General features: G+C 48.4%; 1 protein-coding gene across 11 annotated transcripts in view; it reads right to left on the reverse strand.

The window, feature by feature from the left end:
- Positions 1-12,204, reverse strand: part of fat1a (FAT atypical cadherin 1a) — a 93,431-nt gene that overhangs the window by 15,642 nt on the left and 65,585 nt on the right. For all 11 annotated transcript variants that reach the window (XR_001328235.3, XM_014195248.3, XM_014195253.3 and 8 more), the window contains 7 exons: positions 11,700-11,896; positions 11,093-11,246; positions 8,576-8,809; positions 3,207-3,596; positions 2,525-2,739; positions 1,381-1,518; positions 849-992 (listed from right to left, as the gene is read on the reverse strand). Coding sequence is in view for 10 of the 11 variants with exons in the window: in XM_014195248.3 (XP_014050723.3) it covers positions 849-992; positions 1,381-1,518; positions 2,525-2,739; positions 3,207-3,596; positions 8,576-8,809; positions 11,093-11,246; positions 11,700-11,896 (1,472 nt within the window). In the remaining variant the exon portion in view is untranslated. The remainder of the gene's footprint in view (positions 1-848; positions 993-1,380; positions 1,519-2,524; positions 2,740-3,206; positions 3,597-8,575; positions 8,810-11,092; positions 11,247-11,699; positions 11,897-12,204) is intronic.

A 12,204-nucleotide genomic window follows, 5' to 3' on the forward strand; every position in this document is an offset into this window, starting at 1 on the left:
GCTTGTTACGATTTTAGGCGTGTGAGAGAGCTGGAGAGGGGATTTTATGTGGGAATCAATCTTGTGAAGCAATCTTTTGTGTGTGCGGGGGGTGTGTGTGTGTGTGTGGTGTGTGCGTGTGTGTGTACAGATACCAAATCCCTGTATCAGAATTTAGTTTCTCCGAAATTACGTTTCTGGTTTTCACTGTCGGCTCCTCAAAAGTAAAGACAGAGATACCTGACAGTGTAAAGACAGAGATACCTGACAGTGTAAAGACAGAGATAACCTGACAGTGTAAAGACAGAGATAACCTGACAGTGTAAAGACAGAGATACCTGACAGTGTAAAGACAGAGATACCTGACTGTGTAAAGACAGAGATACCTGACAGTGTAAAGACAGAGATACCTGACAGTGTAAAGACAGAGATAACCTGACAGTGTAAAGACAGAGATAACCTGACAGTGTAAAGACAGAGATAACCTGACAGTGTAAAGACAGAGATAACCTGACAGTGTAAAGACAGAGATACCTGACGGTGTAAAGACAGAGATACCTGACGGTGCATCATCTATCCTTATTTGCCCAATCGCTCCCTCCTCTCGTCTCTCCCTTCCTCCCTGATACAAAAAAATGTAGCTTTCCTCCTTATTAACGCTCATCTTTCAAATCATTACACCTTCAGTCATCTCACCCCGTCTTTCTTCACTTCCACCCCTCATCCCTCCCTTCATCTATCCTCTCCTCTCACCAGCTCTTCTCACCATCTTTACCAGCACCTTTCCCTCTATACCACCTTCCCTACCCTCCTCCCTCCCGCTCTCTCCTTCCATCCATCCATCCCTGCCTCCTTCCCTCTCTTCTCACCTGGATGATGAGGCTGTAGTTGGCAGGGGAGAAGAGGGGCGGGTTGTCGTTGACGTCAGACACGTCGATGTTGACCGTGGCGCTGCTGGAGCGGGCCGGAACGCCGTTGTCCGATGCCATCACCGTCAGGGTGTATCCCGATGTCTGACGGGGGAGGGAGGGAAGAGGGGTGGGGGCGGGAGAGAGAGAGAGAGAGAGAAGAGAGAGAATTAATACTTCACTCGGTACTGCTTTTGTAAGCGATAATGCAAAGCTGACTGGTAAACTGTATCTGCTATTAATTTAGATTGCAGTGTACAGTGCAATTAAGGTGCCACTGAAGACAGAATTAGATGCCTACACACACACACACACACACACACACACACACACACACACACACACACACACACACACACACACACACACACACACACACACACACACCCCCAACCCCCACACAGACATGAACTTCATAGACATTTCACAGCTATGCATTTGAATGTATTTACATCAATGCCCATCCATTATAGAGATGAATGTTTCACCATACCGTCTCTCTGTCTAGCTGGCGTGCCACTTTGACCTCTCCCCTGATTGGGTCAATGGTGAAGGGACTGCCCTGGTTCCCGTCCACGATGGAGTAACGCACGTGGTTACAGGCTGGCCCGTCTGCATCCTCCGCCATCACCTACGACCCGGGAGAACAGGAGAGAGGAAGAGTCACGACCAGCCGCCGAGGACGACCCACACACAGGGTGTAGACTTACATACACACACACCTGCTCTGACACGAGACCACGGGACACAGATGTTCACACACACGCACACACACACAAACCTGGGCTGTATAGAAAACGGATCCCAGGGGAAATCAGGGGGACGGAGAGGATTCGCACGTGTGTGACACGGGGCAGGTGTAGAAATCCCATTTTTAACCACGGATCATTTCCATTCGGGTTGATTAGACACAGTTGATAAATGGACACGGGGGGGGGGGGGGGAAGAAAGAGGGAGAGGAGGGGTGAGGGAAGAGGTGGTGGGATGTATAGAGAAAGGGGAGCGAGAAAGGGACGGCTCAGTGAGTCACCCGTCGTTAACTCATCAGTGTGTGTGCGTCTGCTAAGGTAGGGTGAACACGAAGAGAGGAGGACCTCATTTAACTCTGCTACACCAGCAGGTGATCTAACACAGCAACTGATACGTGACGGACAGAGAGATACAAAGAGAGAGAGCGAGAGAGAGAGCGGGGGAGAGAGAGAGATACAGAGAGAGATACAGAGAGAGAGATACAGAGAGAGAGATACAGAGAGAGAGAGAGAGATAGATAGATACAGAGAGAGAGAGAGATAGAGAGAGATACAGAGAGAGATACAGAGAGAGAGAGATAGAGAGAGAGAGAGAAACTGAAAGACTAGTTAAGATAGAGGGGTGAAATAATGGGATACGGTGTACAGTGATTGAAAAGGTATTTTAGGAGGGGGAGGGAAACGGCAGAAAAATGACAGAAAAATGACAAACGCGACAGAAGCATTTTGCCACAGTAGGGGAATCCAATTAAAAAACACTTCTAGGTTCGAACGCAAAGCAAACAAACTGTAATATATACATTCAACAAATTTGTATGCTTTTTTTTCTAGTCGCGAAGGGAAATACCAGACCAAACGATCAGAACGGTCACTCATCGGTCAACTCACCGCCACCACCGTCTTGCCGGGCTCGGCGTCCTCGGCCACCACGGCGGCGTAGGTGGCCTGGCCGAAGGCGGGGCTGTTGTCGTTGACGTCCGTCAGGTTGATGTTGACCGTGGCCATGTCGCTGAGCGGCGGCGCGCCCCCGTCCGTGGCCTCCACCGTCAGGTAGTACTCGTGGGACGCCTCAAAGTCCAGCGGCTCGATGACGAAGATGTCACCTGCAGGGGAGACGGAAGACGGAGAGGGAGGATAGGTTACGTTAACCGTCCAACGTACACGACAGAAATGTCATCTGCTACGCAGGTCGACGTTTACTGAGCGATTTCCCCTTAGATAGGCCAGCTGCAAAGTCAATACTGGCTCTATTGCAAAAATACAGGAAAACAAAACTGAGCTTTTTTTGGTCTTAAGTAAAGGTCAGGCATTAGGGTTAGTAGCGTGGCTAAGGTTAGGGTTCAAATCAGATTTGATGACTTTGTGGCAGTGCCAGCTAGTGACCACTCTGCAGAGCTGCCTCCAGAACAACATTCATTACGAAAAAACGCTAACCTGCTACAAATACACACAAAGAGGTTGGAGAAGATGATAGTCATACTTTGTGCCCCGGGTGCCTGGGGAGACACATAAAGAAGAGGGGAGAGGTGGAGAGGTGGAGAGGTGGAGAGAGAGAGAGAGAGAGACATACCAGTCCGGGGGTCGACACTGAACATGCCGTGCTCGTTCCCGCTCACGATGGCGTAGGCGATCTCCCCGTTGGCCTCGATGTCCCGGCTGGCGGCGTGCACCCTCAGCAGCTGCGTGCCCACCGCCACGTCCTCCGAAACGCCCGCCACATACTCGCGGTGCTCGAACACGGGCGGGTTGTCGTTGATGTCCAGCACGGAGACCGTGACGCGGGAGAGGGACGAGAGGCGGCGGGGGGAGCCTTGGTCGGAGGCGCGCACTTTGAGCTCGTACACGGCCCGCGCCTCGCGGTCCAGGGGCTTTTTTAATGCGACGACGCCGGTACGCTCATCCACGGAGAAGTGGCCGTCGGCTGAGTCGGCGAGGGAGTAGAGGATGTTGCTGTTCAAGCCTGGGAGGAGACAGAGAGAGATCATGTTGACAACATATAGACTAAAACCAAGGTAATGTGTAGAGTGATAATCTGATATAAGAACAGTATACTAATGTTCTTCTGAGTGGCAGTTCATTATCGCTTTGTGGCAGTTCATTATCGCTTTGTGGCAGTTCATTATTGCTTTGCGTTTGTTGGAAAGGAAAACCGTAAACAATCCAAACGTCATCAGCCTGTACATCCTCAGCAGTACAGCCAACACGCAAGTCACGTCGCACCTTGTAATAACACCTTGCCGCTTCCCGACAGGGCAGTCCAAAAACGAGACAATAACCATAATGCCTTTTTTGCAGGTGGCCCACATCTCTCTCTCTCTCACACACACACACACATTCCCCTCCTCTGCGCATCTCATTACGACTAAAGAGACTCGGGCCTGCGTCCCAAATGACACTCTATTCGACAGTGCACTACTTTGGACCAGGGCCCTATGGGTCAAAAGTAGTGCACTATAAAGGGAACAGGATGCCATTTAGGATGCAGATTTTGTCTGCGGGAGCCCGGTTTACTGCCACCTGTTGGTCCCGGTCACCATCGCTTTAATCAGACCAAATTACTCGGCAGACGGAAATTGCTTGATGACGTTTAAGTGGATCGCGCCAAACCAATAAGCAATCTCGACTCACGCCACCAGACGAGTATACTTCATATCCAGTCTCCTGGAGGTTTTCTCCAAGACTCAGGGTCTGATTCAACCAGACCTGATGTTGCAGTGTTTATGCTGTACCTTATAAAACTGCTATTAAAAACTACGCTACTACTTTTATCTTGCATCCCTATCTGGTATCTAAAACCAGTCTGCCATTTTACTTCACCACACGCCAACTAAATGTTCACATGCTAACTGACTAAGTCCAAATTCTGCACCGTGCGTTTGATTGAACTGCGCCTTCTGAGGAGAGCATTCGTTGAACCTTTATCGACAGCGGTAGCAAAGACGTTCCTCCTCAAACCAAAGTGTCAAGAAAGCTTGTTTACGTCTAGTATGAGCCGCAAGAACTCTGTTTACCCAATCAAACGAGGGACAGCACAGACAAGGAATAGACAGAAAAGAAACCACTTCTGAAAGTAACAACTGTGGAGAGATGGGAATAGATAAGGTGATAGAGAGGAACGAGATAGGGGGATAGAGAGGAACGAGATGGGAAAAGATAGGGGGATAGAGAGGAACGAGATAGGGGGATAGCAAGGAACGAGATAGGGGGATAGAGAGGAACGAGATGGGAAGAGATAGGGGGATAGAGAGGAACGAGATAGAGGGATAGAGAGGAACGAGATGGGAAGAGATAGGGGGATAGAGAGGAAAGAGAGGGGGATAGAGAGGAAAGAGATAGGGGGATAGAGAAGAAAGAGATAGGGGGATAGAGAGGAAAGAGATAGGGGGATAGAGAGGAAAAAGATAGGGGGATAGAGAAGAAAGAGATGGGAAGAGATAGGGGATAGAGAAGAAAGAGATGGGAAGAGATAGGGGGATAGAGAAGAAAGAGATGGGAAGAGATAGGGGGATAGAGGGATAGAGAAGAAAGAGATAGGGGGATAGAGAAGAAAGAGATAGGAAAAGATAGGGGGATAGAGAGGAAAGAGATAGGGGATAGAGAAGAAAGAGATAGGGGGATAGAGAGGAAAGAGATAGGAAAAGATAGGGGGATAGAGAAGAAAGAGATAGGGGGATAGAGAGGAAAGAGATAGGAAAAGATAGGGGGATAGAGAAGAAAGAGATGGGAAGAGATAGGGGGATAGAGAAGAAAGAGATGGGAAGAGATAGGGGGATAGAGAAGAAAGAGATGGGAAGAGATAGGGGGATAGAGAAGAAAGAGATGGGAAGAGATAGGGGGATAGAGAAGAAAGAGATGGGAAGAGATAGGGGGATAGAGAAGAAAGAGATGGGAAGAGATAGGGGGATAGAGAAGAAAGAGATGGGAAGAGAGAGAGGGGGATAGAGAAGAAAGAGCTGGAAATAGAGAGAGGGGATAGAGGAAAGAGTGAGAGAGAAAATAAAGAGAAAAAGAGAGATATATAGAAGAAACAGAGAAAGGAATGTGTCAGCATAACTTCTCCTTTTAACGCCAATTATGGTCACCAACCAGCTTCCTGGTTTGTCTGGTTCTTTCCCCCAGACCACTTTGAGAAAAACGACGCCATGGCAGTGGGCACACAGCAGGGGCAGTGACGCGTGTAAGTTTGAAAGTGTCAAACATCTTCAACCCAAATAAGCCGGTCTAGATAGCACAACTGGTGCAGGGAACTGGCAATACTCGAAATGTGTCAATATTTGAAGCAAAGAGATACTCAAGTCTCAAATGTTGATGATCCTCCCCCCCCGAATAGTGAATGATTCCTCTATCTATCTGACAATGGATGTCTGACACGTACGCACGTGCACACGCCAGACAGTGGAGTTATGCATACTGATGAATCAGTCCAATGGCAGCTGGCTGAGTGAGAGAGAGGACTGTGTGACCTGGACTGTGGCAAAACGGGTATCTTGTCTGGTCAGAGTCGTCATAGATGGTATTGACTTTGTTATTTCTCTGCAGGGCAGTGTGTGCGGGACTCTTCAGCTATCCTGGCAATACGGGCATACATCCGCCAATACACCTTTTACAAGGCTGGTGATAAAGATACAAACTACAACTACAGATCTGTGTATGTGATACCAACACGTGTGAAAGGAATGCAAATCTCTCTCTTTCATTTCAAAAGGGCTTTACTGGCATGGGAAACGTATGTTAACATTGCCAAAGCAAGTGAAATTGATAATAAACAAAAGTGAAATAAACAATAAATAATATATTTTTTTAATTAACAGTAAACATTACAGTTCCAAAAGAATAAAGACCTTTGTCTATATACAGTGTTGCGATGTGCAAATAAAGTACAAAATGGAAAATAAATAAACATAAATATGGGTTGTATTTACAATGGTGTTTGTTCTTCACTGGTTGCCCTTTACTGGTCACAACTTGCTACTGGGCACACTGTAGTATTTCACCCAATAGATATGGGAGTTTATCAAAATTGGATTTGTTTTCGAATTCTTTGTGGGTCTGTGTAATCTGAGGGAATTATGTGTCTCATACATTTGGCAGGAGGTTAGGAAGTGCCACTCAGTTTCCACCTCATTTTGTGGGCAGTGTGCACATAGCCTGTCTTCTCTTGAGAGCCAGGTCTGCCTACGGCGGCCTCTCAAAATAGCAAGGCTATACTCACTGAGTCTATACATAGTCAAAGCTTTCCTTAAGTTTGGGTCAATCACAGTGGTCGGGTATTCTGCCACTGTGTACTCTCTGTATAGGGCCAAATAGCATTCTAGTTTGCTCTGTTTTTTTGTTCATTCTTTCCAATGTGTCAAGTAATTGTTTTTGTTTTCTCATGATTCAGTTGGGTCTAATTGTGTTGCTGTCCTGGGGCTCTGTGGGGTCTGTTTGTGAACAGAGCCCCAGGACCAGCTTGCTTAGGGGACTCTTCTCCAGGTTAATCTCTCTGCAGGTGATGGCTTTGTTATGGAAGGCTTGGGAATCACTTCCTTTTAGGTGGTTGTAGAATTTAACTGACCTTTTCTGGATGTTGATAATTAGCGGGTATCGGCCTAATTCTGCTCTGCACGCATTATCTGGTGTTTTACGTTGTACACAGAGGATCTTTTTTCAGTATTCTGCATGCAGTCTATATTTGGTCTCTCTCCCTCCAGCTCCAAATGATCCAAAATGCGCCTCCGGCTAAAATTGGGGGAGGGAGGGGGAGAACCTAATTTCTCCTCTCCTCTTTTCAGATATCCTTTAAGTTCGCACGGAGGTAGGGCAGACTTTAGGAATTCCGTGCTAGTGCCTCAACCCTGGGGGAAGAGCTGTCGAAAAAGCAGGCCCCCTTTTGCGCTTCGACTTTCTGAGCGAGTGAACGAGCGACCCAGTTCTTACATCCCATTCAATCTGTCAAACTGTCAGTTTACCAGAAGGACTGAGAGAGAGGGAGGACGGGGGTGAGGAAGGGAGAGAGAGAGAGCTTCTCTTCAGCCGTACCTAGGCTTTGTGAAGGGAACACGCTGACACGCTCCCCTAGCCTAGAACGCCTTGCCCTGTAAGAGGAGTCATTACCAAACGCCAGTCAAAGAAGTCAAATTGGTAGTGCCTCTAAAAGTGGCTTGCTAATATCAGAGCTCTTGAGTTTAAATATGGCCACCACACTAACGCTTTCAACTGTCCTCCATTTGAGGGAGTTTTCGTTTTAAAAATCGGCTGCTCCTGCTTAGGTGGGTTTCCTGAAACGTGAAGCAAACATATGCCACATAGCAGACGCTTTTATCCAAAGCAACTAACAGCAGTGCATGCATACATTTTTCGTATGGGTGGCCCCCATAAGCGCCATTCTCTACCAACAGAACCGCACAGGACGACAAACACAAAAAGACTATGAAGAGAATGCATGTGTTGTGACTGACCCACCGGCAAATGGCAAATAGAAAATGGCCATGAGGCCTGCTCAGAATCGAGTGCTCGAGGAGAATCGTATTTCATCCTTGAAACATCATCGCTTTGCGCCAAAATAGTCTGGTGTAAAACGGAGCGAGGATTACTGTGATACTGTGGAGTCAGCGTTGCAGCGGAAAAGCAACGCGCCTTTATTTCTCAAACAATTCTATCTGTATTTTCTCAGCAGAAAGATGAATTATTAAGTGACTCGCCTGTTCACAAATAAAGATGACGCGGTTCAAATTCAACTAAGTTTACTGACGGATAACGTCGAGCTCCACAGTGGCCATCAGACACGGGCAGAGTGAGTAGTAAAACGCAACACACTGCGCGTGTGCACAATGTGTAGAGCACCAGGTGTACAGCACTAGATCAGAGAGCTTAGCATTGCCTGGTGGAAGACTGGTCAAATAAAGAACAATAAAACAAACAGATCAACTAATTTGTAAAATAAACAAACAAACGTACCGGTGTCGAGGTCAGTGGCGAGCAGCCGCGCCACGAAGGTGCCGACCTCCGTGTTCTCGAAGACGGTGATGGCGTACGGGTCGGAGGTGAACTGTGGCGCGTTGTCGTTCACGTCCTCCACGGTCAGGTGCACGGCCGCCTCGCAGTAGCGCCCGCCGCCGTCTAGTGCCCGCACCGTCAGGCGGTACTCCTCCTGTTCCTCGCGGTCCAGGGGCTGCTGGGTCTTCAGTTCACCTGGGAAAACGGAAGAGGAAGAAAGGCACATGTCAATCAATGGGGCAGGCAATCACACACAAGCATGTGAATCACACACACACACGTTAAACGCAATGACACACACACACACACACACACACACACACACACACACACACACCACACACACACACACACACACACACACACACACACACACACACAAAGGCTTATTAAAAGTTATTGAAATCCACACACACTTTTCCACGGTATGGCGCCTGCGGGATGCACTCTTTAAGAAAGGTCATGTTTGACAAGGACAGATAGTGTTAGAACTGCATCCTCCACCTACCCCACGCCCTTTCCAAGAAAGCATCAACATAAAACGCAAGTGAAGCTAAATGTTCTCTGAGCCGTTTAGTTCGGTGTAGACTGACCCTAGAGCAGGGCTGTCAAACATAAGACGATTTAATGGGGCCCGCGGCTGGTTTGAGTAACCAAAAATTACTGAAACCGAATCGATACCGTGTACAAACGACAATGGACCTACGTGTATGAAGCCTCTCAAGATAATTCACTCTGTCCAGCGTGTTAACAATCACCAAAATAAAGGTTAGGGTTAAGGTTGGGGGAAGGTGGTCTGTAACTAGGGGAAATTTCACCTGAACATTTAGTTTCCCGAAAACCTTACAAACTTGTCATGCTCATCTCCGTACACCTCTATTTTTAAGTTGGCATTATCCGCTTCAGTGCGTTCAAAAGTAACACGCTTCACACAGATCACTGAGTCAGACGTGTGTGTGTGTGTGTGTGTGTGTGTGTGTGTGTGTGTGTGTGTGTGTGTGTGTGCGTGTGTGTGCCTGCATTCGGGCCTGTGTGTGTTATGAGACCTCATATCCTCTCGTATGCCACAAACCCCTTCCCCTGATCCAAGCAGCCGACCCACATCCAGACAACTAATGGTTTTCAGAAGAGGATGGAGAGCATACATAAATAATTGACGGAGAGGAAGAGAGAAGGGGGACGAGGGAAAACGCAGGAGGACAGGAGTACTTGGCAGCTAAGAGCAGCTAGGAGGTGTCCTGGGATATGCCGCACGTCAACATTACCGGGGCCTCGCTGGACACACACAAACTGTCAATACCAACGAAGCCTCTTAGCGTTCCTCGCATGCAACAATCCTGCATCTCGGCATAAAAAACAGGACCCCCCCCCCTCGCGATACTCTTGACTTTATCCACTCTGCAACAGTAGCTCTCCTTCTCCTTCAATTTGGGCCACACTAAAAGAACTGGCCGGATTTTTCCGCTCTTCTTCTCTCCCTCTTCGCCGGCTCATATGGAGGTATCAAAGTACGTCTGAACTTGAACCACAACAAAGGGACTGTTGTTTTGTTGTAAAAGTATGTCTCTAGCCTACTCTACACTGCTGCTGTCTTGTTTCTTCATAACCCTCTCTCTCCCTTCAGAAATAAACCAATGTAGCGTTTCTTTTTTAGCGTGGGAGTTAATGGGAGCTAACTGGCATTGCGTTATCTAAGGTCGGACTCGTGTCATTGCATTTTGTCTCCACTTTCTGCAGAGGAGACTCGAAAACTTCAGGCGTGAACAAAGTCGATTGTATGTTAGATGAAACGTGGGTTCTTAGCGCCATGGCTCGCTAACCCCTCCGGGGAAATGTTCTGGGGCAAAATACATTAAAAAGAACCATCAAAAGGATGCGACGTAAACAAAATCCACCTTGCCACTAGGGACACACACACACACACACACACACACACAGGGGTGGATGGATTAGAATTCGATCAGAAAGTGTGCATGACTGGCGTCCACACTGAGGGGTTATTACCGTGTCTGTTTGTGACGATACAGAGGGAGGCAAAAGACAGGGTCCTTGAGTGTAGTGTTGTTAGGGTCACACATCAAACCATGGCATTGTAAAACTGGTGTGTGTGTGTGTGTGTGTGTGTGTGTGTGTGTGTGTGTGTGTGTGTGTGTGTGTGTGTGTGTGTGTGTGTGTGTGGTGCGCGCGCGAGTGCGTGTGTATGTGTGGGTTAGTGTCGCACGTCATGCTGCCGTCACGCACCCATGGACATTTGATAGTCATAATAACCTCTGACATGCCGTGAATACAAACTGGATGAATGCGAGCGCAACGCAGCCATTTGAAATGACTTGAATCGACTCTACATCGCGGCAGACATGGACCTGTGGTTATTTGATTTTTGATTAGCTGTATGGTAGCGTGGGCAGACTAGTCAACACACCGAGTGTGTTGAGGTGTAACACAGACAGAAACAGACAGACCAACACACACACACACCTGTGTCGGGGTCGATGGTGAAGAGCTCGGCTCCCGGTCCCTGGAGCTCGTAGGAGATGTGGGCATTGGAGCGGATGTCTGCGTCCGTGGCCGAGACCTGTAGGATGAGCCTGCCGGCTGGGAAGTCCTCGGGGACCCTCTCTGTGTATAGGGACTGGGGGAGCGGAGAGACGGAGAGGGGAGAGAGAGAAGGGGAGGACGAGAGAGTGCGTGGGAGGGAAGAGGGGAGAAGAGGGGAGAAGAGGGGGAAAAAAGATTGATGGTAGGGGCGGACAGAGAGAAGTAAAGGTAGAATAGGCAGAATTCAATAGGTATATTAACAAGAAGGGAGGAAAGGGAGAGAGGTGTAGAACGAAAATACATTTACATCGACAGCAGCACCATCATTGTATGGACTTAACACAATCAGCAACGGAAATACATTATCTGGGGGGAAAAAGCCCTTGATGTAAGAAAATTACCCCTTAATATCCTCTTGCTTTCTTCGACGAGGAACCTTTCCAAACCTCTTATTTCCTCCTCCCTCCCTCCCTCCCTCCCTCCCTTCTCCCAGGTACTTGTCATGTACCTCCACACGCAGATAACACGGCCCGCCTTCTCTCTTTACCTTCTCGCAAACAGGGCTGTTGTCGTTGGCGTCCAGGACTTTGACCTCGACCACGGCCTTGGCGGCAAAGGTGCCGTCGGTGGCGGTGATATTTAGGAGGTAGTTGTCGCGCTCCTCGCGGTCCAGCGGCTTCCTGACAGACACTTTCCACTCGTTCTGGAGGTGCTCGATCGCAAACTGTCCTAGAGGGTCGCCTCCTGTATGGGGAGAGAGTCATTGGGGAGAGTTAATGAGGAGCGAGTCATTAGGGAGAGTCAATGGGGAGAGTGCCATTCAAACTAATTAACAATGCACCACAATACCCTGCCTCTGCTTTCGAGAGGGCTAGTGGTTTTGTTTGTGTGTGTGTGTGTGTGTGTGTGTGTGTGTGTGTGTGTGTGTGTGTGTGTGTGTGTGTGTGTGTGTGTGTGTGTGTGTGTGTGTGTGTGTGTGTGTGTGTGTGTGTGTGTGTGTGCACATGTGTGCATCTCAAGGGTGTGTGTGTGTTTGTCTGTTTGTGGACTGT

This window comes from Salmo salar, chromosome 04 (genome assembly GCF_965601325.2).
Source record: "Salmo salar chromosome 04, fSalSal1, whole genome shotgun sequence".
Lineage (NCBI taxonomy): Eukaryota > Metazoa > Chordata > Actinopteri > Salmoniformes > Salmonidae > Salmo > Salmo salar.